Source organism: Macadamia integrifolia, unplaced genomic scaffold, assembly GCF_013358625.1.
Source record: "Macadamia integrifolia cultivar HAES 741 unplaced genomic scaffold, SCU_Mint_v3 scaffold_198A, whole genome shotgun sequence".
NCBI classification, from domain to species: Eukaryota; Viridiplantae; Streptophyta; class Magnoliopsida; order Proteales; family Proteaceae; genus Macadamia; species Macadamia integrifolia.
Window position 1 is genome coordinate 262,435 of NW_024870639.1, and position 25,139 is coordinate 287,573.

The 25,139-nt window shown below is 36.4% G+C and overlaps 2 protein-coding genes across 2 annotated transcripts; one reads left to right on the top strand and one right to left on the bottom strand.

The window, feature by feature from the left end:
• Positions 1-574: 574 nt before the first annotated feature.
• LOC122071252 (protein OCTOPUS-like) lies at positions 575-3,005 on the top strand. Its single transcript, XM_042635574.1, has one exon. It carries the CDS (start codon positions 855-857, stop codon positions 2,817-2,819), a length of 1,965 nt encoding a protein of 654 aa, XP_042491508.1. The 5' UTR covers positions 575-854; the 3' UTR covers positions 2,820-3,005.
• A 16,111-nt stretch (positions 3,006-19,116) lies between these two features.
• LOC122071228 (sedoheptulose-1,7-bisphosphatase, chloroplastic) lies at positions 19,117-21,458 on the bottom strand. The gene is made up of 8 exons (XM_042635546.1): positions 21,205-21,458; positions 20,936-21,058; positions 20,666-20,851; positions 20,464-20,545; positions 20,143-20,364; positions 19,936-20,036; positions 19,777-19,848; positions 19,117-19,636 (listed from the first exon to the last, which is right to left on the bottom strand). The coding sequence occupies exons 1-8, from the start codon at positions 21,316-21,318 to the stop codon at positions 19,355-19,357; spliced, it is 1,182 nt and encodes a 393-aa protein (XP_042491480.1). The 5' UTR covers positions 21,319-21,458; the 3' UTR covers positions 19,117-19,354.
• Between the last annotated feature and the right edge of the window lie 3,681 nt (positions 21,459-25,139).

The window sequence follows — 25,139 nt, forward strand, 5'->3', positions numbered from 1 at the left end:
GTTCTTGAAAGATAGTGTGGAGGTATGCCAGTATTGGGACCAATGAGAATATGCATAGAAGCATCAACAAATATAAAATTTCTGGAACCATATCTTCTTAAGTGCATTAGTACGCCCAATGCACATTCGATGGCTAGGGGTACGTGTCTGGATGCTGCCAATCGCCCAATACACACTCGGTGCACTAGAACACGAGAGAGGATCCTTGTCTAGGATTTCCAACTTTCATGAGGAGGGGTACGATGGTGCGGACATTTACCTCCTTAATGTCTCCATCGGAGTATTAGGGCCACGCTATCTTTTAGGTTTTTTTTTTTTTTTTCTTCATTTATATTTTAAAAATATTAAAAAAAATCCCAAATTAATATACTTGAAATTACTGAATTAGGAAGAGGCTGAAACTATAGCAAGAGAAACAAAACACCCTCTACCAAAAAAAAAAAAAAAAAAAAAAACCTCAAGAAAAGGGGACCCCAAGAAAAGGACCACACTCTCCGGGATACGGATTGTAGAGAGAAAAAGACAGATAAATCGATACAGAGAGAGAAAGGTCTAAGGGTTTTTCAGGGGTTTTGTTTTGTTTTGTTTAGCTTTTCTGTCCTCCCTCAATTCTCTTCTTCCTCACACAAACAAACTCCCCTCTCTCTCTCTCTCTCTCTCTCTCTCTCTCTCTGTCTGTCTGTGCAAGTGTGAGCTTAAGCTTCGTTGCAACCAAAGCACTCCTCTCTCTCTCTCTCTCTCTCTCTCTCTCTCTCTCTGTCATTTTGTGGGTTCTTATCTCCCAGCCCATTTGTGTCTTCAAGTAACATGAACAGAAGCACCACCTGTAGGGTGTGCATTGTACGCCTTCTGTTATGAATCTGGAATCCCAACTTCAGCGATTCACCACCTGCAACCGTCACCCGGAAGAGCACGTCACAGGCTTCTGCGCCTCATGCTTGCGCGAACGCCTCGAAGGTTTGGACCCGGCGACCCGCCGAGGGAAGAACAACCCGTCCAACTCCACCGCCGTCTCCGCCCTCAAAGCCATTTTCAAGGGATCTTCAGCTGCTGCTGCCGACACTAGTTTCGGTAACCAACGCAACAAGCCCTCCTCCTCCTTCTTCCCCGAGCTCCGCCGCTGCAAGTCCTTCTCCGGTGGTAAAGGAGAGGGATTCTCTGGTGTGTTCGAGCCTCAGCGCAAGTCTTGCGACGTTCGGGGTCGGAGTACTCTCTGGTCTCTCTTCAACCTTGACGACGAAAGGAAGACGGACACCGACAACAACAATAGAGAGGTTGAGGTCGAGACCAGGAACTTGGGGTTTTCTGGGGTTGGAGGACCCGTCTTTGAGTCTAGGGAAGAGGAAGAGAATGACGAGGAGATTAGGGTTTCTGAGGAGCCCGCGGCCTCTGTTGTGAACACTTTTGTTGTTGCTGAAGAGAGAGTCCCAGAGATCAAGGAGGAGGAGGAGGAGGTGGAGGTGGTGGAAGAGGAGGAGGAGCAACAGGAGGAGCCAGTGGTAGAAGAGGAAGTGAAGACCATGAAGGATCACATAGATCTCGATTCCCAGACTAAGAAGCCTCCCGGCAGGGACTTGAAAGAGATTGCTGGAAGCTTCTGGATGGCGGCTTCGGTTTTCAGTAAGAAGTTGCAGAAGTGGAGGAGGAAGCAGAAGATGAAGAAGCGTGGCGGCGATGGGGGTAGCTCGACTGCAATGCGGGCTGAGAAGCCCACTGGGAGACATTACAGGGAGACGCAGTCGGAGATCGCGGATTATGGCTTTGGACGGAGATCTTGCGATACTGATCCGAGGTTCTCTCTCGATGCCGGTCGGATGTCCTTCGAGGATCCTCGCTACTCGTGGGACGAGCCTCGTGCTTCTTGGGATGGTTATCTCATCGGCCGAACTCTTCCACGTCTTCCTCCGATGCTGTCGGTGGTTGAAGATGCTCCTCCCCCTGTTCGAAGGGCTGATAATCTGATCCCTGTGGAAGAGCAGCCTAGGTATTCCACCGCCAATGAGGATGATAGCACTCCTGGTGGATCGGCTCAGACTCGGGACTATTACTCCGATTCATCCTCTTCGCAGAGGCGGAAGAGTCTTGAGCGTTCCAGCTCCATTCGGAAGATGGCGGCTTCCGTGGTGGCAGAGGTTGAAGAAACTAAGTCAGTTTCCAACTCTAAGGTGTCTCCAGCAACCATCGATTACATCAATGGAACGAAATTGCTTGTTACAGATAGAGATATGAAGGATTTGAACTCGAATTCCAACACTAACTCTCTCAGAGACGATTGCTCCGAGAGCTTTGAGTCTGCCTTTAAAGATGCTACTTCTGTCGTGGGTGGTCTTGATCGTAAGGGTTCTAAGAAGTCCCGTAGATGGAGTAAGGCATGGAATATCTGGGCTTTTATTCAGAGACGCAATGGCAGCAAGGATGAGGACGATGAGAGGTATGGCAGGGGAAATGTGGTGGAGCGCTCCTTATCAGAGTCTTGGCGAGATCTTCGTAGGGATGCCAATGGAGATGCAAGAGGGGCTTTGAATGGGAAGATCCTCCGCTGCAATAGCAGTGTCAGCTCAAGGAATTCATTTAGCACCGGGGTTGGGGGGTCACTTGGCAGTTTAAGAAGTGGCAGAGAATCCAATGGGCATGGTAAAAGGAAAGATGAATTTGTGTTGGAACGTAACCGGAGCGCTAGGTATAGTCCTAACAATCTCGATAATGGCCTCCTGCGATTCTACTTGACGCCACTGAGCGGCAGTCGAAGGAATGGCTCTGGGAAGAGTAAACCAAAGAATTCACATTCTATTACCAGGAGTGTATTGCGATTGTACTGATTTGAAGGTGCACCAGTTGTTCTTCATCAAGTGTTAATTTTACCATTTTTGATGTGTAAACGCATATATCTATCTATTTCTTGTTGTTATTGGGTTGATAAAAAGCTCATGTTGATGTTGCCTTCCCATGCTTAGCATGCTTTTGTCAATCTCTTAAATAATGAGAATTTCCATATTTCATCTCTACTCTTATTGTACATAGCATTTTCAAGTCTTTGAGTTTGCTAGACATTGTTGTTTGCACAAATTCCATCATTTTTGGTCATGTAGATTCAAAAAATGCTAAATTATTTGAACATGTAGATAGATCTCAGTGACTAATATTGCCTTTTGAATATCTCATCAACATGGTTGTGAGGAATGGTGGAACTTGCAATGCAGATAGTTGCAGAAGGTTCCCTTCAAATATTTTGGAGTTTATAGGAAAATTTGGGGGGGGGGGGAATTTCCTGATGGAATGAAAAGAATATAATGAAATTGAAGTGATGCAGCAGTGGTCATTTTCTTTAAAGTCTAAGTTCATTGCTTTGTGGTTTTAGAATACAAATGCGGATGGTAACTGGTAATGCACCAGTTATCTTCTGATGGATGAGAAGAATGAAACTTGATAACCACCCGTCCCCACCCGTCGCCATCCTCCCCAAATCACCCCCCTCCCCAAAAGAAAAAGGAAAACAGGGAAAGAATATAATGAAATTGAGATGAATTCACATAATTCAAGCTTTGAACGAGATGGTTAGATACCAGAGTTAACTTCAAAACTTTGGGTCTTAACTCCAACATGTAGGGACCTCATCCTGCGCCCTTGGTTGACTTATAGCTATAAGTATTTGATTGAGTTGAGCTCCAAGTTTAAGTCAATAATGGTTTGCAAATATTCTTTGAGTTATCCTTTCACTTCCTGATAAAGATGGTGAGCTAAGATGATCATATGAAATCCAAGGTTTTGTCAGGTACATGGGACTTTCCAGGGTTACTCTACTTTCCTGTGAAGTTTTTCAGCAGTGCTTTTTTAAGAGTCAAGGTACTTTTTTTGACAAATGGTAGCTTGCAAGTTCTTTGTAGCCACCCTATGCATATGATGCAATCGTTGCGGCTAGGATTCACACAACCATTTCACTTTTACGGGCTTTTGCTTGATCCGTCTTCACTGAATGCATGGTCATTTCCATATACTTCTAAACCAGGTGTGTCCTCAGTCCTCACTGTAGTTGCCATGGTTAGTCATTTACCTCTCTCTCCACAACACCCCCCCTCCCGCCCCCAAAAAAAAAGATTTCCAGGAGGTTGTTGGATATCAAAGAAGCATTTCTAGTAATAGTTTTCTGCCACTTGATCTTTTGAGTTAGTGTACTAGAAAGTCACAAACTGCAAATAGACTCTTGCTCCATTGCAAGTTTAGTGAGTGCAAATATTAGGAAATCTACTTAAAAATAAGTCATTTCCCTTCAAAGTTGTCTTTTTCTGTATGTTGGTGGGACTCAATTTCCCTGCATGAGATTTTCAGGAAAATACTATGCCTCATTTGCAGATCTGGTAAGGGAGTTGGATCCTAGATATTCTCAGCTCTTTTTGACTTGTATCACCACAATCCATCTAAAGATTCTTGTCTCCCCTCCAGTGGTATCATGAATTCCTCTTGATTGCATTGCTACCAAAGTTCACTTGGATGTAGTTCTATCTTTGGGTTGCTGTGATGTGGGGATTCTGTTTCTTTCGTGATGATCATTAAGATGCTTCTTCATTCACTTTATCCTGAAAAACACTGGAACTAATCCATCATTTGGTTGGTTGTGATCTATCCCACAACCTCATGGCTGCAGTATGGATCATGTCCAAAAGAGGAAAAAATCTGCCCCCAAGAATTGGAAAACATCCGCATATCAAAAACTGTGACAAGATGTTATCATCATCAGAGGAGCTAAGTTTTTTAAGCTATTCTGTGTCAGGCATTTCATATCTGGGCATTGAACTACCATTACCATTTTTCAAGATTGCAACTTGTGGACTTGAAAAAAGCATTGAACAACTTCCTCATTCCCTTTATCTTGGGATGTGTGGGTGATTTACTGTTTCTAAGTATTTTTCTTTTAATTCTTTGTTCTTTTATTTTGGTGGGAGTTTGCGACTGGGCCTAATGCATTTGTGCTAGCAGTAGTGTTGGGTTGTCTACTTTGAAGAAACCTGCAGCACAGCGACCATCCACTGCAAACTGGGCAAATCTTTACTACCCATGACCCATCTTGGGTCTTCCTTTTAGCCTCATCACAGAAGGGCCATGCATGCCTAGTTGCATGGCAACTGTGCTGACAGTGACAATCCAGGTTACTCCTTGCCTTTGTCCTTATCATGCCTATTAGGAGACCAAAAGAGAGAGAATAAAAAAATCTGTATATCAAACAAACAATTTCCCTTCTGTCTTGTCCATCTATTGGTGTTATTGCTGCAAGTTTCTGCCAATAAATTTATTCTTTTTCTTCCTGTTTGTTATATTTGGATTGTCTAATACAATTTGTCCTCATTTGGGGTAAAGACAAATACAATTTATCCTTTAGTTTTACTGAAATGATTCAAATACACAATTCTTCAATTGTTCATTTAAATGTCTTCATTTCTATGGTCAATTATCTTCATTATCTAACTCTTTTTCCTTCTTTTCCTCTTAATTTACTTGATAAAAAATTTGATTCCTCTTCTGTGAGTCCAAGAACACTAAACTATAGTTGAAGTAAAGAACCCTTCAACATTCCATGTCACTGTAGTTGGATGAGAAAGGCCTAAAAGCTGGAGCCCCTGTTCTGAAAATTTGCAATAGCAGAAGAGCAAAAGAAGGAAATAAATAAATAAATAAATAATAAAAAAAAGGGGGAAAAGAAAGAATTGGTGGACCCCTGAAGAATGAAAAAGAGAAACAAAATTGCAGATGCAGAGCCCTGTTTTGTCAAAACGGTACAATCTTTCATGAACAACAGCCAAAGGTTGCTCTGTTTCATCAAAAAAAAAAAAAAAAAATATTTTTTTCAGAATTCTATTTCCTATGCAGCATCTATTAGATATTAAAAATTGGAAACCGCTTTTCATTTAAGGATAGAGAGAAACCAGTTCCAGTCTTTTTTTTTCGGTTTTTTTTTTTGGGGGGTGGGGGGGTGGGTGGGGTGGGAAGAGGAAGCAGTTATATGTGCTAATTTTATTGCTTTTAAAGATGTTTACGACGTAATGTGCTAATTTTATTGTTTTTAAAGATGTTTATGACGTAATAACTGAAATAATAAAACTCAACTTCTCTGTTTTATTTTTCCCTCATAACCGTTGTGAGGATCTTTAGCGTTAGCCAAGTGATTTATTCTACTTCATTAATTGTTAGTTTTTTTTTTGGTAGGACATTAATCCTTCATTGAATGATGGTTTTAAATAGGATGTCAATTCCAAGCGAGCATTGGTAGGCCTGACCAAGCCTGTTATGGCTCGACCTAGATTGGTCCGATTAATGAATGGAGCCCGTCATATTTATAAACATGTAGTACACGGTGCAGCCACCTAGCCCAACAGGTGTCCAACCAGCCACACATTTACAAGCTCAATTTAAACCGACTCCTTTAGCCTGACCTAGCCCGACCCATTTAATATTACTTGTATTTTTTTAATTTTTTTTAATACTATTTGTATTTAGTGCTTAAGCTATGTGATATGTACAATTGAGATGTGGTAATTGTTATATTAGCATTCATCTTTTTTATGCATAGTTTAATTGATTTGAATTTACTAATCTTGGGTTATGTAGGCATAGTTTAACTGATTTGATTTTGGTGGGTTCAAGATCGAGTACCTTGGTAATTTAGTTACTTTGCCCATCTTTGGCTTAATCCATTTTAATTATGGGATCTTTTTATTTGTAATGACAATCTTTGCTTCATTTTATTGGTATTATTCCTCTTCAAGTACATTTAAGAGACAAATTTTAAAGATGACCCATTTAAAGCCCATTTAAAGTTAAATAGGTCTATAGCCCGGTTATGGCCCGATTAAGTCTAATTTATGATAGCTCGATTAAAGCCTGAGATTGACCTACCCGATTATTAACCCTACCATGCCCGAGCTAGCTAAGCCCGTTTAGCTAAACCGACGTTCACGGTACAAACTCTAGAAATTGATCGACCCCGACTAGGCCCTACTGAGACCCGACCCGACCGCTTGACACCCCTAGTTTTAAATATATTTAAAACAAAGGAAGTTTCTTTGATTGTCTCCCAACAAGGATTGAATGCATGACCTCTCTCTAACTACCAATGTGGGGTGCCTCCCTATGGTCCCACATGGGGGAGCACCTATGAAATGGAATCTCCACCTATACTACCTCTACAAGTGAGAGAGAGAGATTGATTTTGGGGGGGGGGGGAAGTGGTGCCATTATGAGTTATGACAAGTGATTATAAAAATCGAACTTGTGACCTCCTAGGAGCTTGCACTCTACTAGCCAGGCACAAACCACTAAAGCTGCGTTTGGTATCATTTCTATTCCGTTTCTGCTATTTCGTGTCAGAAACAAAAATTTCAGTTTTTGTTTTGAAACATCGTTTTTAAACGAAAAAATGGTTTTTGGTGCATTTGTTACTAAAAAGTTTCAAAACAGAAAAACGACATTTATGGCATTTGGCTAAACTGTTTCAGAAACTTTTTTTTTTTTTTAATATCAATAATTACATAAATAAGACAATAATTTCAGAAGTATATTATATTAAAATACTATCACAAATTGTTAATGACTTCAGACAATATTAAAGTAGTAGTTACAAAATAAATAAATTGGTTCCAACCCACAAAAAAACATTATAGAAAGATCAATGCCTTGTTGAAGTATAAATTAAATATTCTTCACTTTTGTTCAAGTCCAAAGACTTGAATGCATTGAGGATGTCTTTCAACTTTTTTTATTTTGATCTTCTAACCATTGAATTATCCTTTCTAGATATCCTTTCATATACTCGTTTGAACTGAACGGTTGTGTAGATGCTGTTGACGTTGATGTTTCTAAACATGACGTAGGTTGTATGGTAGAGATATGTGCTTCATCTTTCAACCATACAAATATATCATATCCACGATTATCAGTCTATATTGACAAATAAATATAATTAGGGTAATTGAAATTTGGTATCAATGTCATAAAATTTAAAGTTTCCTATTGGTAAAGATCAATTGTGGAATTAAATTACCCCAATTGAGTTTGGTCAACATAGAATACTGTCCTTTGTTTGGATTTTTTGTCGTAGCTTGTATTTTGCATAGATCTTTACCACATTTACATAAATGCAGTTGGTCCACCCACATGAAAAAATTACAAGAATGTGGATACTTGAAAATTTTTCTTCCAATGTTTTGATCAAACTTGGTTGTATATTTAGTAGAACTATTTTCGCAAATTTCATAGTTTACTATCACAGGTAGAGGCATAGGAGAAGTCATCTGTATATATCATTTCAATATCATTTCAGATTATACCTAATTCAATATATAAAAAATGCCTCAAGGCAAAAACATAAGAAATATAATTCAAAATGACATTCATCATAATATATCAAATGTACAGCATACTTGAATAAAAAAAAATTTCACATAATTGAATCCATAATCGTAAATGGAATATAAAAAAGTTAGACTACATAAATGTAAACACCAATCTAACAAACTTAGTAAGAACTTTCTCCAAATAACTATCTATTTCAATTCTCAACTATTTCAGACATTCCTTATTGTCTAGCCATTGCATTTACAATTCTTATCCTAAATGCATTCATCTCTTTCCCCCCTATTTTGTTGAATTGTTTGTGTTGTAGAAAAATCATTATCTTGATGTGGGGGATTCAATTCATCTTCAGAAACTTTTTCATCTTCACTCATTTGAACGAATTCTCCATTAGCAATATGCTCTTCTCTAATAAAGTTGTGAAGCCCACAACATGCAATTACTATTGATGCTTGATCTTTCACTATGAACCCATGCATTTGCCTTAAAATCTGAAATTTGTTCTTTAATACCCCAAATGTATGTTCAATGACATTTCGAAGAGAGGAATGTCTGTAATTGAACAATTCTTTGCTGTTCTTAGGGATCTTCTTGGCCCTTTGTAGTCTGGTGGATGATATCTATCACCCCTAAATGGTGTCAAAAAATCAATTTGACTAGCATACCCAGAGTCGACAAGATAATACTTTCCTACAAGTGATAATTCAAACCAGGGTCACTTCTTACCTGTTCAAGGACTCGACAATCATTCACACTACCTTCTCATCACACATACACATGTGAATCGCATATCAAATGAACATGTACACATCACATTTTGAGTTGTGATCCCCTTTCGATTCCTATATTAAGTTTGATCTTCTTTTGAGACTATCACGTGAACGTGAATACCATCTATGGCGCCAATATAGTTCTATGGCATATATTGACAATTAAATGGTCACTGCAAATGACAATATTAATATTCAAAAATATCATACTATAAACATGTATCATATTTCAAGTCTACCTTGAAGAAAGGGTAGTATTTGGGTTTAATTGCAATCTCCTTCGGTATCCTACTGACATCTGATGGCTAATTTTCTCCTTGGCTAAACGACGCATTGCAGTCAAGACAACCTTGAATGTCTGACTAATTGTTTTTCCTGAGTGGTGAACTCATTTTGGGTGTCCCTATTACTTGAACCCCTTGCAACAATCTAAAAGAAGATTCCAAGTTGTTCATCCACTCGAATGTTGGTCGTGTCTTTCAATCAACCCCTATGTCTACCATAATCACATAGGTTTAGGAAGACATGACGCTCCATCCTAAATTTTTCGTAACATCTGTTGGCATATCCATTCAATACCTCATGCATCATGATAGCCCTCGGAAATATACTATCTTTACATGGTTCCCTAGTATATATGGACTGTCTCTGCAGTTCCAAACCAATGTGAAGAATCATATCTTCTTCATCACTTGAAGTGTCACCTAATGCATTTGACATAACTGCAACAAATTGACAACTACCTATCAATTTCAAACAAATTATTACATAACATAACACGCTTCTAACAAACTGTTTTAACAAAAATCCATGTTCCAAAGCACATATAAAATATCTAAACAAAACAAAAAAACACAAGTACACATCATCCAAAGTATTGATAGAAAAAAAAATCATCCAAAGTAATTTTAACACAACCATCATACTGTATCTGAATAGAATAAAATAAAGGGCCCATTCCCCTAACTCAACGCATCTAAAAGCCAAGTCTTCTTCATAGGATCTGGACAAACAAACAACTTCCTCCAACTTGGATCAGCACAAATACAATTGACAGCCTTTAAGTACGTCTCCTTTGACAGATCCGGTATGGAGGACAATGTAGCCTCACACACATTGACACTGAAATCGCGAAGACGAGATGAACCTTCTCCACCATAAACAGGAGATGTAGCAGAAGTACTCGATGCTTTATCAATTTTCATAGTTAAATACTTCATATAAAAGTCCTGGACGTGGGAGTGTCCTTGAGTGGCGCTCCTTTTCCTTCGTGCTATGGGTGTCCTATCAAGATTTTACTTTATGGTGGTTTGGGTTAGAGTATCCTGTTGGAAGTGGTCATCCACGCCTAAATACACCGGGGTAGTAGGGGTCTCAAGTACATGCTCACTATCAATGGCATTGTCATAATCGAGTTCATCCAAATATTCAGCATTATCAACTCAAGTTTCCTCTTGCATAGACATCCCCAAATATCATGCTCAAATCTGGCCAGTAGTATAATCCATACTTCTCGTATTTTGTCCATGTTGGATTTTCCTGCGTAAGCAGTCATCACATAAATCATATGTATTACTTATACATTTTAATTTTGAAACAATTCAGTTAGGTAGTGAGCTATGTTGTACCTGTATTGCCCTATCACATACAGACTCATCATCAACTGTGACTGATTTTGTCACTAAGTTCTACCTAAATCTAGTTGTGTCAAGGAGTTTCTTGAATTGTTGGTACTCTTTTCAACTTATTTATCTTAGTGCGGAATTGCTCTCTCCCAACTTTACGCTTTAAGGCATTTTCAAAATGGGATATAATCTCCGTCCAACTAGTTTTGTTAATCGTATTACCAGACTTGTGGCATTTTTTAACAGCTTCTTTCATTGTATCAATGAAAACGTTGATCTCAACTTGTGACCACTTAACAGTAGGGATTAAAAAGTTAGAAAATAAAATTTATTCATTCGATGACAATCATACAAAGTAGCATCATTTATGTAAGCAATGTATACATTCAATAAATATCCTACAAAGTATACAATGATTACATAATAACTCAAGTTCTTCACCCAATAATATAAAAAAATTTCCACAATTGGAATGCTAGAATACCATGTGATGATGCAAAGATTACTAGTGCTTATGTGAATCAGAAGGTAGATTATTTTATCTTCATCAAACATAACTCACTTGGCTATCAAAAGCAGAAGAAAAATAAACAAATATCAAACCTGATCATTAACCAATTCATTGAAGTTAAAATAATCTTTTATCTAAAATAAAAATACACATCTTTAGTCTTTTATCAGCTAAAATGCATTAAAGTTCATGAGCTTCAATTCTTGAGACATATTACTGAGTGATAAAGAGTACTGAGAGAGAATAAGAAAATAAGAAAATAAACCCAGAACCAATCCTCACCAAAAGGAAGGGGGGGGGGGACTCTATAAAGCACAAGAAGGAAGCCTAAGCATCAAGAAGAAAGAAGGGAAAGCAAAGAAATGAAAAGATAAAAATAGACATTTTATGATATCTGAATCAATTCCATTTTATCAACCAAAAACATCACCAAAGGGGGATAAATAGACTAAAAAAAAACAAAAAAATGAAGGGAATCCATTTGGCAATTGATGAACCTCTTTAGCATCTGAATTTCCTATAATTAATTCAAGAAGTAGCATCATTTATTAATGGAGAGGATACTATAAACAATGAAGGAAAAATGAACATAACAGTTAACAGGACACCAGCTATTAATTACCAATTAGAAAAGAAGGAAAAATTACATAAGAAATCAGCAATTAGAGAAGAAGGAAATCAGTATAGGTTGCAATTCACAAGACCATATAGCCATTGAAAAATTACATATCAAGATTCTCAGCCATTAACAGATATCAACCAATATCAAAAGATTTGGGCGAAGGAGTTAACTGAGAACATGTACCTGATTCTCTGTGAAGAAGCCGACGAACTGGGCAAAGGAGTGAATCAAGCTCTGTGTGCAAAAAAAAAAAAAAAAAATTAATTCTCTCTCTCTCTCTCTCTCTCTCTCTCTCTCTCTCTCTCTCTCTCTCTCTCTCTCTCTCTATTTCTGAATCGTAGTTTAGGGTTTCACAGGGTACAACAAAAACCCCCTAGTGATTAGAGAAGAAGAGAAAGGGAAGAGGTTCAGACGAGAAGAAGAAGAAACCGTTACCTCTCTATATGATCTATTTGAGGGTTACAAACAGATTCCTCCTCAAAACGTTGAAGGTCGAAGATTTTTAACCCTAAAATCGATCGCTATCTCTAGAATTTGGAATCAGTTAACGTTAGTCCCAAAATTTGCTTTGTGATTACAGTAGATGAAGAAGAAGGAGAAGCAGTTTATAGAAGAAAGAAGAAAGATGTAGAACGCTAGAAGAAGAAGACAATGAAGAAGAAGGAGAAGAGGCGAAGTTCTTACCTACAGTTCATAGATGGCGAGCTCCTCTTCGCTTCTCTTCTCTCCTCTCTTTATGCGTGAACTCCACTGGACAATGAACTATCGGGAACGATAGTTCCAATTTCTATAAAATTGAAACGAAAGACCCCCGACGGAACGGCTCCTAGGTGTTTCATCAAATCTTTGAATATTTGTTTTTTTCTCCCTTTTTGTTTTAAAAACACCGAAACGAAACAAATACACACCAAACACAATATTCCCTTTTTTTGTTCTAATAGAATGAAAAAATGACAGACCTATTTTTCACTATGTTTTCTCGTCTCAAGGGAGTTTGGGGTTTATTTTCATACACGCGAGCATTAGGTTGAGCGAGGCGAAGTGATTTCTATTTTCCTTTGCTTTACCGATTGTTCTTTGAAAGTCTTCTTTGAGTCTAAGTACAATTTTGTATAACTTGAAGAGCTGCAATAAGAGAATCTTGTATTACTCACGGAAGCCAAAAACAGTTTTATTTTGGAGACTAAGTTGAATATTTGTCAATTTGCATTGGCGATGTCTATGTTCTTTAAGATAGTGTCAAGTGATGTCACGCAATCCACATCCACCATTGACTTGACAACATATGCAACACCATCAAGTTCTTAGTCTTTAAGGATGTGAATTTGAATCCGAAACCATTTGCAAAAATTGAATTGAACCATTTACATTGAAACCATGAAACTATTTATTAAACCATTCGTTTTGGTTTTAATATTGAAACCTGATTTGGTTTTGGTTTTAAAGTTAAAACCGTTGGTAAATTATTTGAATAAGTTGTTAAATCGACCAACATATACGTAGAAAGTTTAAGTCATTCAATGCCAAGTTTACATATATTTCAACAAAAAAAAGTTAAGTTTACATCAAACAACTATTAAAAGAATCACATAACAACAAACAATTCAATTCAATGTTACAATTTACAACCATTTCACTAGAAAGTTTAAAAGTAAAAAAATTGTTTGGATAAAAAATTAGAAAACATAAGAAAACCATTTAAACTGAAACCGTTTATAAATGGTTTCGATTTTGATATATGAAACTGTTTATTAAATGATTTAGTTTTGGTTTCACCTAAAAAATCTTGCACCAAATCGAATTGAACCGTCTACATCGAAATAAAACTGATTAACATCCAAACATGACTTTGAAGTGATTATTAGGATAGCATCACAGGTAAGTTTTGGTTCTCTTTGAAGTTATTTCTATAAAAATTTTAAAGACCATAGACATTGACTGTTCAGAGACCAAAACTCTTAGTTGGCTAGTACTCTTTTGCCAGTCATGGAGAACATGAAGATAGTCATTGACTTTGATAAAAAATGAGTCATTTGATTTGATTTTTTTTTTTTTTTTTAATTTCATTTGATGATTCAAACTACAAGAGATGGAAGTAGAGAATTATTTGCTTTGGTTCAACTATCCATCTCATTTGCTTTGATTTTTTCTACTCCCACTTAAAATTGATGATCAGCCTCAAATCTCAAACAGATTTATGGGTTGAAGCAAATTATCAATGTAAGGATCACATTTTGAATGCCTTCTTAAATGAGCTATACAATGTTTATGTATCTTTTGATTGTGCTCATCCTATTTGATATGCATTGAACAAGAAGTATGCACTAAAGGATGTGGGAAGCAAAAAATATTTTGTTGTAAATTTCTTTGAATTTATAATGAAGGATGAGAAGACCATTTTTTCCCATTGATGAATTCCAAGTCCTTACGGGTAAATTGACAAAAGAATGAATGGTTTTACAAAAAAAGTTTGTGGCTGGACCTCTTATTGAGAAATTGCCAACAATTTGAGATGACTTCAAATTAAACATGAAGCACAAGTGAACCAACTCAACTTTACACAGATTATTGTCCGGATAAAAATCCAAAGAAGAACCAAGAGAAAAACAAAATTAAAAAAGCCAAAGAGTTTAGATCTTTTGGTTGAGTCTTAAAAGGAGAACCATTTAAGAACTTGAAGGCCAAAAAGAGAACAATGAAAGACAACTTATTTTGAATGTGGCAAACCAAGGCACTTCAAGAGAGACTGCTGAAATTAAAATTAGAAGAAATATTTTACCAAAGCTTATATCAACTTGACTGTAGTGGATATTTTCGTAGCCAGGGTGACTGAGGTAAAACTTGGTTAAAAAACTAAATGATTTGATCCTAGATACATGTGTTGCTAAGCATGTGTACAGGGTTGAAAATGCATTTTTCAACTATTCAACGATTGGTTCAGGTGAACAAGTGTTTATGAGGAATTTTCAAACCTCTTATGTCTAAAGAGAGGGATTAATCAAATGGAAGTTAACTTTTAGAAAATTTATTTTCCTCAAGGATGTGCTATATCTTTAAAAAAGATGTTGAAATCTCATTTCCAAGGCGATTTTTAAGCAAGGCTGAATTTTTGTTGTCATTTGAGGTAGAGAAAGCTATTGTAGTTAAAAGCAATGTTTTTGTTCAAAAGGGTTATAATTCCAATAGTTTATTTATATTAAATATTGATCATATCATGAATAAAAATGCAAGTAGTCACATTTATTTGATTGACTATTATGATATGTGGCATGGTAACTTAGGACATTACTATACCCTGCATAAAATAATTCGGTAACCAAAAATTGATAGAAGGGAGCCCAAAACCATCTTCATCACATAAATGTCCTATATGCATTGAGTCTATATTAAGAAACCACATTTTTATGTTAAAAAAAAGAATAAAAATTAATTGTTAGAATTAATCCTAAATGACTTTAAGTCACGTGAGTCAAAGAGGGATGGAAAAATAGAACTCAAAATGAGATGATGAATTAAATGCTTATAAGTTTGGGATTACTTTTAAATATATGGGGGGGGGGGGGGAATCCATTTTATGTACATATCGTGTTCTTAACAGAATACTTTAAAAAAATTGGTTCTATACCATTTGATTTGGGAAAGTTTTCTTTCATAGGTGGTTAGACGATGGGATGGTCCAGATGTGACCCCCATCTCTCCCCACCTCTCTCCCTCCTTATTATACGTGGTTATGATGGGCCACTGTAGATGCATTTTCATTCACCGTAGTCTTAGGAAAACTCGATCCTTTGATTTATGTCATAAAAGAAAACATGCATTAAGTATTTAAAGATTTGGGGCGTGTTTGGCCAAAGTGAGATTACCAAAACTTGAGAAGAGAAAGTTAGGACTAAATACTTGTGATTAATTGTGTCTTTATTGGTTTATACACTTCATAATGTGGCATATAAGCTTTTTATTATTAAACCTTAGATAGTATTTTTCTTATGACAATATCATAATAGAATCTGAAGATACTTATTTCTTTGAGAATTTGTTTCCTATGAGGAAAGATTCATCTTTGACTTATAGTGTTTAGTCATGTGAAAAAGTGAATGATAATCCTATAAGTTCAGTTCCTAAAAATTTAATGGTGAAAATTCTCTTTGAAGGAGTAAGAGATATAGGAGAAAAACTAACTTAGATGATAATATATACATATATTGTTGTGGTGATCCATTCACATATCACCACGTAATACTTCGTAATGCATCTTTAGATGTTGTATTCTAGAAATATGTAATTAAAAGTAAGTTGGATTCTATTATTATTAATTACACATGAAATTAGTCGAGCTTCCTCCTAGAACTAAAGTTATATATATAAAATGGATTTTCAGGAAGAAATTAAAACTTGATGGATCTGTTGATAAGTTGAAGGCCAAATTATTAGTTAAAAGTTTCAAGCAAAATGAAAACATATATTATTTTGGCACTTTCACACTTTCTTATATTTTTGCTAGAATTGTAATGATAAACCTTTTGATTGCTATTGCATTTATTTATAAACTTGTCATACATCAAATGGATGTGAAAAATATATATTTAAATAGTGATTTCAAGGAAAAAATATATATACAAACAACATGAAAGATGTATAATTTCTGCACAAGAACATCAAGTGTGTAAACTAGTACAATTTTTGACAAAGAAAAAAAATAGTTACAATCCATTCATGGCTTTACAAGCACCAAAATAGTTGTATAAAATTTTTTACAATGTTTTAACATTAAATGCTTATCATGTTAATGATTTTGATGGGTGTGCATACAACATGACAACATAAGTATCTTTATTCTTTGACAGGAAGAAGAACATAGGTGTCTTTATTGTTTTATTTCATATGTATCTTTATTATTTTACATGTTGATGCTACAATGATATGGGAATAAGTCTTGATTTGGTGAAATCCAATAATGTATTTCTAATGTCTAACTTTGATATTAAATACATAAGGAAGACAATGAGGTCTTAGGAATCAAGATTAATAGAAAAGAAAATATGATTATTATACCTCAAGCCCATTAAGTTAAAAGCCTACTCAAGAAGCATGGTTATTATGATGACAATATTATAAAATCACATTTGATGGTTGGAGGTCATATTCAAAGAAATAAGGATGATTAGTTTCTCAAAATATAAATATTCTCAAATTATTTATTCATTTTCTTATTTGATGAATTGCACAAGATCAGGCATGACCCTCATTCTAGGAAAGTAAAGCCAACACACTAGGAATCCAGTATTAGAACATTGAGATGCCTTAAAAAATTTAAGATATTTAAAGGGTACAATGAATTATGGTATGCATTTCTATGGTAACCCTATTGATTATGTATTCATTTTAGGTGGTGGTATGATTTCTTGAAAATCGATTAAACAAACTTGTGGAACAGGTTCCATAATAAAATCTCTAGCTTTGGACGTGGCTTAAGTTAGTACATTCTATATATTTATATTGATATCCAAGCAGCAATTGTAAAGGCTAAGAGCAAGCATATAATGGTAAAAAGAGATACATATGCCTTAAACATAGCTTGGTGATAGAATATATAGATAATGGTACTACTACTATCGACTTTATGGAGGAGAGGAATGTAGTAAATATGCTTACTAAGACTCAGTCCACCAAGGTTATTTATGATACTTATAAAAGAATAGACATAAAGCCTATGCATGGACACCCAACATATATGATAAGAGATCTTTGGAATTAGGATCAAAGGGTAAAAATCAAATCACTCATTGATTTTCTTAGTATTATCATTATGAATTATTCTAGTTAGATAAAAAGTTAGTACTCACCGCAATGAAAGATAGATGAGTTAATTATTATATAACATCTCGTTGGATTAGATGAGAATGTTTATGGATTCCTTTACCAGTGTCAGATATGGATTCCTTTACCAGTGTCAGATAAGGTTTTCTAATGTTGTTCGTTGAACGTCAGAAAAAATTCATTCAAAGTCAGAGTTTATCAAGAACCTTACCAACATACACTACAATTTGTCTAATATCGAATGCTTTTTTTTTTTTTTTATGTCAATTGAGCATCATCCAACACGTTGTCAACGTCAGCGATCTTGCATTGCTTGCTATTCAGAATGCTTTGGACGTTGGTAATAGATAATTTCCTTTGTCTTCTGTGACATCTTTTAGACTCCCTTTGATTGGTGTTTCCAAAGAGCATCTCTCCTCATTAAATAAAGAACGTCCCAAACACTTTAGATTATGATTCTAAATGTTATTCTCCTTCTCTCAGCCTCTCTTTCTGTGTGGGTGTTCATCCAAAGAACACACCTCTATTTTCCTCTGTTCTTTGAAAGTCTTCTTTGAGTCTAAACACCACTTTGTAAAACTCAAAGGGGAGCAATAGGAGAATGTACTACTACTTGTGGAAGCTAAAGATTGTTTTATCTTGGAGACCGATTTGCAAAATCTCTTGGTTGCACCATTAGGGGGTGTCTATTGTATGCTTTAAAATCCTTCTCTCTCTCTCTCTCTTTGAAAAAGGTTTTGATTGTTGTGGCTCCTACAAGGTTTGAATCCATGAACTCTTCCGAAGTTTCTTTTAAGCAAAACATTTATGTGTGGAAACTTTAATCCCTCACTAGAAATGGAAGAGAATGAAGTTTATATATTGAAATCGGAACTACAAAGGTACGATTCCATGAAAGAAAGTCTCACTATGTTCTCTTATCTCGGGGAGTGGGGGTGTACGGGGGGTTTGGGGTTCATTTTCACATGCCGGGCTGTGGCAAAGTGAGGGCTTATATTCTATGGTTTCTTTTTGTGGCCGGACCAGACTTGTTTCTATACTAATGCTCCAAAGCCATTAGTAGTCTCTACTAATGTGCCCTTTCAAGTTCGACGAACCAAAGGCTGTTTTATCTTGGAGACTAATTCGCATTTCTCCCGGTTGCACCATTGGAGATGTCTTTGGTCTTTACGACAGCAACAAGTGGCCTGACTCCACCCACATCAACCATTGACAAAGCAACATATGCAGCATCATCAAGTTCCTAGTAACAACATGGATTTGGAGTGATTATTGGGCTTACTGTAATAGATAAGTTTTGGTTCTCTCTTAAGTCATTACTAGCATATTTTACAACATTGAGTTTCTAGCTTGATAGGTTAATATACCCCATGTGTCTCTTCTGATTAAGTTGTTATTCCCTGCAAAACCTTCAACATCTCTATGAAATGAAGGTCAAAAAAACTTATGCCTACCGATGAATCTTATAGAACATGTATTTTAGAATACATTATAGAGTGTACACTATCTGGAGATTAAAGCATAAGGATTTCTTGTTGTTTCATCCATCCATCTTTTGACATTCAGTTTCGTGGTTCTAGTACACAATCACACTGATGGATCCTGCAGTACTAAAACAAGCTAGATCAGGAAAAGGTATTAAAACAGGGGAATGAACTCTGAGGCTCTATGCAGCAGCTCCAACGGGCACACCGGCCTTGAGCCTTGAGGACCCAAATAGAGTTTCTTCAAATCGGATAATCTCGTTCTTTGATCCATAAGCAACTTGTGTTCTGTCATCTAGATTAACGATCACCTTGTCCAACACAGATTGTTTACCATCACTACTGTAGCCTCCAGCTTTCTCCACTAAAAATCCCAGAGGAGCCACTTCAAACAACAGCCTCAGCTTAGCTTTGGAAGTTGGAGATGTCACATTTGTGAAGATACCTTTTTCTTTTACAATGATCTGCGCATTGTACAAACAATTAACCCTTTAACTAACATGTACTATACTAGTTCACATCATCTCAGTTAACTCATTTAGTTTGTCTAAAGCTTTGAATTTTCAGATACAAAAACAAGAATTAAGGAAACCCATTTGGATACCTGGTTGACATCCGGAACCATTCCTCCGGTGTACCGCAATGTGTATTTCTCTCTTAAATAGTATTTGATTAGCTGTTGAGAAAATTTTATAGGTTAAAATTGTCAACAAAAAAGTAATCCAATTCAGAATTATAAGGTGGGGGGGGGGTGGATGAAGACCTTATCATAGGCAGGGTTGTCAAATGTGGCTCTTAAATTTCCAGGGGAGAACATCTTTCCTTCACCAATTTCTGTGGTATCTTTAACATGTTGCCATTTGCCTAGCAAATGCATCAAAAACAGATGCTTCAAAGAATGATCAAATGAAGTTTCTCTATACCAACCAAAGATAAAGATTATATATATATTGTTGTTATAGATTATAACCTTCATCCAGAAGAAGGAATTCATGGGTGCCAGGACAGTCTTTGAGAGCAAGAACGTAAGTAGTACGAGGACCATAGATACCCATCGCCGCAGCAACTTGATCTCTACCAGTTACTCCTGTCAACTTATCACCAGGCCACACACCAAATATGGTACCCACTGTGAAATTTGTGTCAACAATACTTGAACCATCCAGTGGATCAAAGGCAACACTGAATCCTCCTGTTGATATTTCAATAACCAAAGGAATTTAAGCATATTTCTCAACTGAATGTAATTAATTTTGAAATCTACAGAGATAGGAAGTTAGTTTACAGAGACCTTCAACAGGTCCTCCCATGTCTTGCAACTCTGGAACTTCCTCAGAGCAAGCATACTTGCAGAAGTGTGAGTAGGTCAAGGCCTAATCATCAAAGATAGCTAAAGCTTAATGTTTTTTTCCACAAATATATCCTAAAACCAATAACCCAATTGCCTAGTAGGAACAGGACAACTGAACAAGTTGTAGTTTGGCCTGTCTAACCTCAAAGAGAAGCTTGTCTGCAAGCATGTCTACTGCAAGCTGTTCATCTCCAAAAAAATTCACACATGCTGTTGCTCCACAAGAGGCTGTCCTCACTTTGAAGGCAATGGTCCTGAGTGCTTCTCCCATGCACGTCAATACCCTGATCAATCCTTTGTCTGTAGTTGCCTTTGAGAGGAATTCTTCCTGCAATTTAAAATTAAGATCAAAAGCTTCAACTTTATTGGATTCACAGTCCAAGGAAATTAGTTTCATGTGTTTTTTACTAACCAAACTGTCACCAATCTCGCATTTCGTGATGAGGGATGGAGGGCTCTTTGTCTTTGAAACCTTAAGCGAAGAATTCGACATGGCTCGCAATGATTCTCCAAAGAGGGAGCTTGATTTCAGCCCCTAATACAGAGCATGTCCACAGTTTCAGTTCTTCCATTCAATGTTGCTTATTGTTTATAACTAGAAATTGATGAAAATATGAATTAACTGTTAAGTCTCTAATCTAATACCCCAAAGATGAAGAAATTGTGTTAAATTTGACATACCCGAGAGCTGTAGGATCTAGAGAGAGAAGTTGGAGATGCCATTGAAGTGGAACGCTGAGAAGAGACATTGGGTAGAAAGGTCCCATGAGTATAACAAGTGATGCCGGTCTCCATGATTGTATAAGTTCAAGAACTTCACACAAGTTTTCGACTTTGAATCGAAAAACTAAGAAACTGTAAATTTAATCTTTGTAGAGTCTTTCTTGCTTCAAATTTAGTTGAAACTACTAAGAAGCAAGAAGTGTTTTTGATTCTTTCAAGACAAAAATAACAGATAAGTAGTGAAATGGGCTTGTGCCACGTGGCGTGCTGAATAGATAGAGTAGCAACGGCTAAGGTTTGATTTCCATCGTTCAAACATATGTGGCTCTTACCCTTCAGGCTTCCACCCTGCAAGCATGGAGTGGGGCTTCCATTGTTTTTTGTTTTGGTTTTTTTGGGTTTATTTCTAAGGCCATGCCTCTGCATATGTAGGGTCAAAAAACGGAAAAAAGATCCTCTAAAATTATTGGGCGGTTGGGCAGACCTGGGATATCGTATCCATGTATTGGGATGCGTGTCCAATGCCTCTTAACCATTAGATGATTAATTGATATTAATTGAACGACATGCTAATTGAAGAAAAGCCGGATCCCAAAAAAACCATCTTCAGTTGATCATACGCTGCTTGCTCTGTTAGCCTTATTGTCACTTGTGCCACATCATTTACATGAACTCTACGATCAAATAAAAGCCAGTGAATAACTAATAGCTAATGAACCAGAAAGAAGGTTAAAAACTGAAGGTTTGTAATTTTAAATGGCAAGCCTTTTTAGGTCGAGGTCCTTACGACTTCAAGAAGGAATCATTGTTCGAAAACTCGGCGATATCTCTTCTAAATTTTGGATATTTAATTTTTTTTTTTTTTAAATGAAATGTCATATGAAACACACAAGTACATAATTTTGATCATTTTGGCCTAAAAAATGCACTATTTTGGGCAAATTTCAGCCATCTTGATCATTTCGTTTCGCTCATTTTTTCCAGTTCAGCCATTAGTACCTAGAATGGCCAAGTGAAAATACACGAGAAAAAGTACATTCTAGGTTAAGAGTGGTCTCTAAACCTGCATTCATGTTGTTCACCTAGTAAGTAAGGTCATTCCCCTCTCATTTTGTATGATTTAATCTCTTCTTGCTTGTATCAACCCCCTTTGTGTTTTTGTATGAGTAAGTTGTGTGCAAGCCTACCTATCTAGGTAGAGGTTGCACACACCCATGATGTTTGTATTTGTTATATTTTATATTTTTTAAAGGTTTTAACCAATGCATATTATATATTTTCTTTTTTCCATATATTCTTAGGCTAGGATTTTACATGTATTCTCCATATACGTTTGTGCTTTAGTGTTTTATTTCCCCTTATCATATCCATGGTGATTTCCATTGATTTTCTAATTAATGTTTCTATATGTTGTGTCATGATCTTATTATGGATTAATGTCTTTTCTTATTCGTATCCACATTACATGTTGTTTAGGTCACATGCATGCATGTAATTAGGATTTGTCTCACTTGTATACATATGCACGTGCATCATCGATTCTCACTTGTTTAATGTCTTGCATGTTCTCTTCGTTCATGTATTCATCATGAAAGAACTTTTATGGAATCAATATATTTTGGTGTGCATTGGGATGCTCTTTTTATTTTTTATTTTTTTATTTTTATTTTTTCTTAATATGTTTTGATGTGGTTTTGAGTCTTTTGACACTGACTTTAATGGCTTAGTAAATTATTGGTTACCTTTTCTCTACTATGTAAGTCCATCGTTTCGGCTTTAGATATCTTTGAATTTGAATTGTTATATTTTGATGCTTATGTAAGACCATTCTATGGCTTTATAGTGGTTCATCTCATTGGAGATTTTTCTCTCTTTGTATATCCACAACAAGCTCTAGTAATCCTAGTTTTCTTTTTTGTTGATGATAAAAGGGGATAAAATATGTGACCGTTTAAACATCCAAATTTGGAGAAATATGTGAATGGAGAAATATGTGAATGTTGAAACAAGTCAAATCTGATGCATGTGGGCATAAGCTCAAGGGGAGTGTCTATTTTATTTATATATTTGTTTATAGTCTCATGTGTGTAAGTTATGTTTGTCTTTGTCAATAACAAAGAGGGAGAAATGCTTGAGTAGAATAAATATTTGTAATTTTTGTAAGTATACACTTTTTCTTTCATGCTTATACACTTATACATAGATTAAGAGGGAACTATATGAATGGAAGATATATATTGTTGCCTCTTTTTTTTTCCCAACAATATTTGTCATTACCAAAGAGGAGAAGATTATTAAGATAAGGATTATTGAGTGAACAATTTATTATTTTAACAATTTATATGTTGTAATGCTCACAATCTATTTGTGAGTGAAAAACTATTTCATCTTCAAAGTGTTGTAATTAGGGGTGCAACAGGGCCGGGTTGGGCTAGGCTGGGCTTCTTAAAACCTTAGTCCAACCCTGAGTCCCCTTAATGAGGCTCAAACCCGCCCTGACCCTGTCTCAGGGCCGCAAAACTTTAACACAGACCCAAACCTTTAGGGTTCAGCCCAACCCTTACCCGGCCTAATTGACCCTGATTTTTCAGGGTTCGGTCGAGGTGACCGTGATTGATCCTGGCTCTGACCTTAACCCTAGTTTGTCATCAAGGGCCGCGGTGACTTTGATTGACCCTGACCCTGGTTTTCCATCAAGGGCTGGGTATATCCTGATTTTTTTTTGGTAAAAAAAGCAAGAGAGAATTTTTTTCTTTTGCAGAAAAATCAAGAGAGATCGGTGAGAATATATATTAGGGGTTTTGAGGTGTCAATGACTCAATGTTAAACAATATCTAAAATTAGGTTAACATTAGGGTCACAACCAGAGTCAACTTCAGGGCAAAACCAAGGTCGGGTCAGGCCAAAACTAGGGTCAAAAGTCAAGGTAAGAAAATTAGGGCCGGGTTCAGGGCGGGCCAAAGACATCAACCCTTACCCCGCCCTGACCCTAACTCAGGGTCAAGAATTTCAGGGTCAGGCTGGCCCTCAGGGCCAAACTTTTTGGGTCAATACTTGTTCAGGATCAGGGCAAGCCCGGGTTCGGGCAATCAGGGCCAAACTTGCACCTCTAGTTGTAATGAGTAACCAGGTTTTAGGCATTGGAATATGTTTCCTGGATCCAAGCATCAAAGTGGAGATGTCAAGTTGCTTAAGAAACTTTTGTCATGGAGTGGTGGAGCACAACTTGCATATTAAGCCAAGTTATCATTTTTATTCAAGTAATTCAAGCCAAGACTTGAATACATTCCAAATTTGCTTGAATGTGTGTCCTATGATAAGTTTTTTACGTTATGATTATATAGATGATCCTAAGATGTAAAGATGCTAAATACTCAAGCTCATCTAATTACCTAAATACTTAAATTGATATATCTTTCGACCAACAAAAAAAAAAAATGAAATACCTAAGATATGTGATTAATGGTGTAGGATGACTAAATTAAAATGAACCTAATGGTTGATATTTATTATGAACTTTAACTTAGCCCTTTGATAACTTTTATGGACCTTATATTAGTTACTTGGCATGATAAATTAATCAACTCCAAAATATGTCCAATTGATATGAGTTGATATTGGTAAAGACCCCATATATTAATGGCAGTCAATTGAGGGGCCGATCGGTACACACACCGTTGGTTATCAAGAAAACACCCACTTTGCAGACAGTTGATGCAGCGGCCGGCCGAACGATCAACCACTACACTCTAAGAGGTGTTCATATTTCATCTACGAAGTCCCAACACTTTGATTAGTAGTTGATCCATGAATTTGGAAATAGAGCCTTTGAGGGCAAAATGGCTAAAATTTGACTGTTGGAAGCTCCTCTATAATTAGGGGAATGCTGAGAT

Bases quoted from the DNA above. Each gene is read 5' to 3' on its own strand.
- LOC122071252 (XM_042635574.1), top strand. From the start codon at position 855: ATGAATCTGGAATCCCAACTTCAGCGATTCACCACCTGCAACCGTCAC.
- LOC122071228 (XM_042635546.1), bottom strand. From the start codon at position 21,318: ATGGAGACCGGCATCACTTGTTATACTCATGGGACCTTTCTACCCAAT. The intron at 20,546-20,665 runs GTTAGACAGGCC...TTTGATGATTAG, and splicing joins CAGACAAGCTTCTCTTTGAG to GCCTTGACCTACTCACACTT. The intron at 19,637-19,776 runs GTATCCAAATGG...TACAATGCGCAG, and splicing joins TGGTTCCGGATGTCAACCAG to ATCATTGTAAAAGAAAAAGG.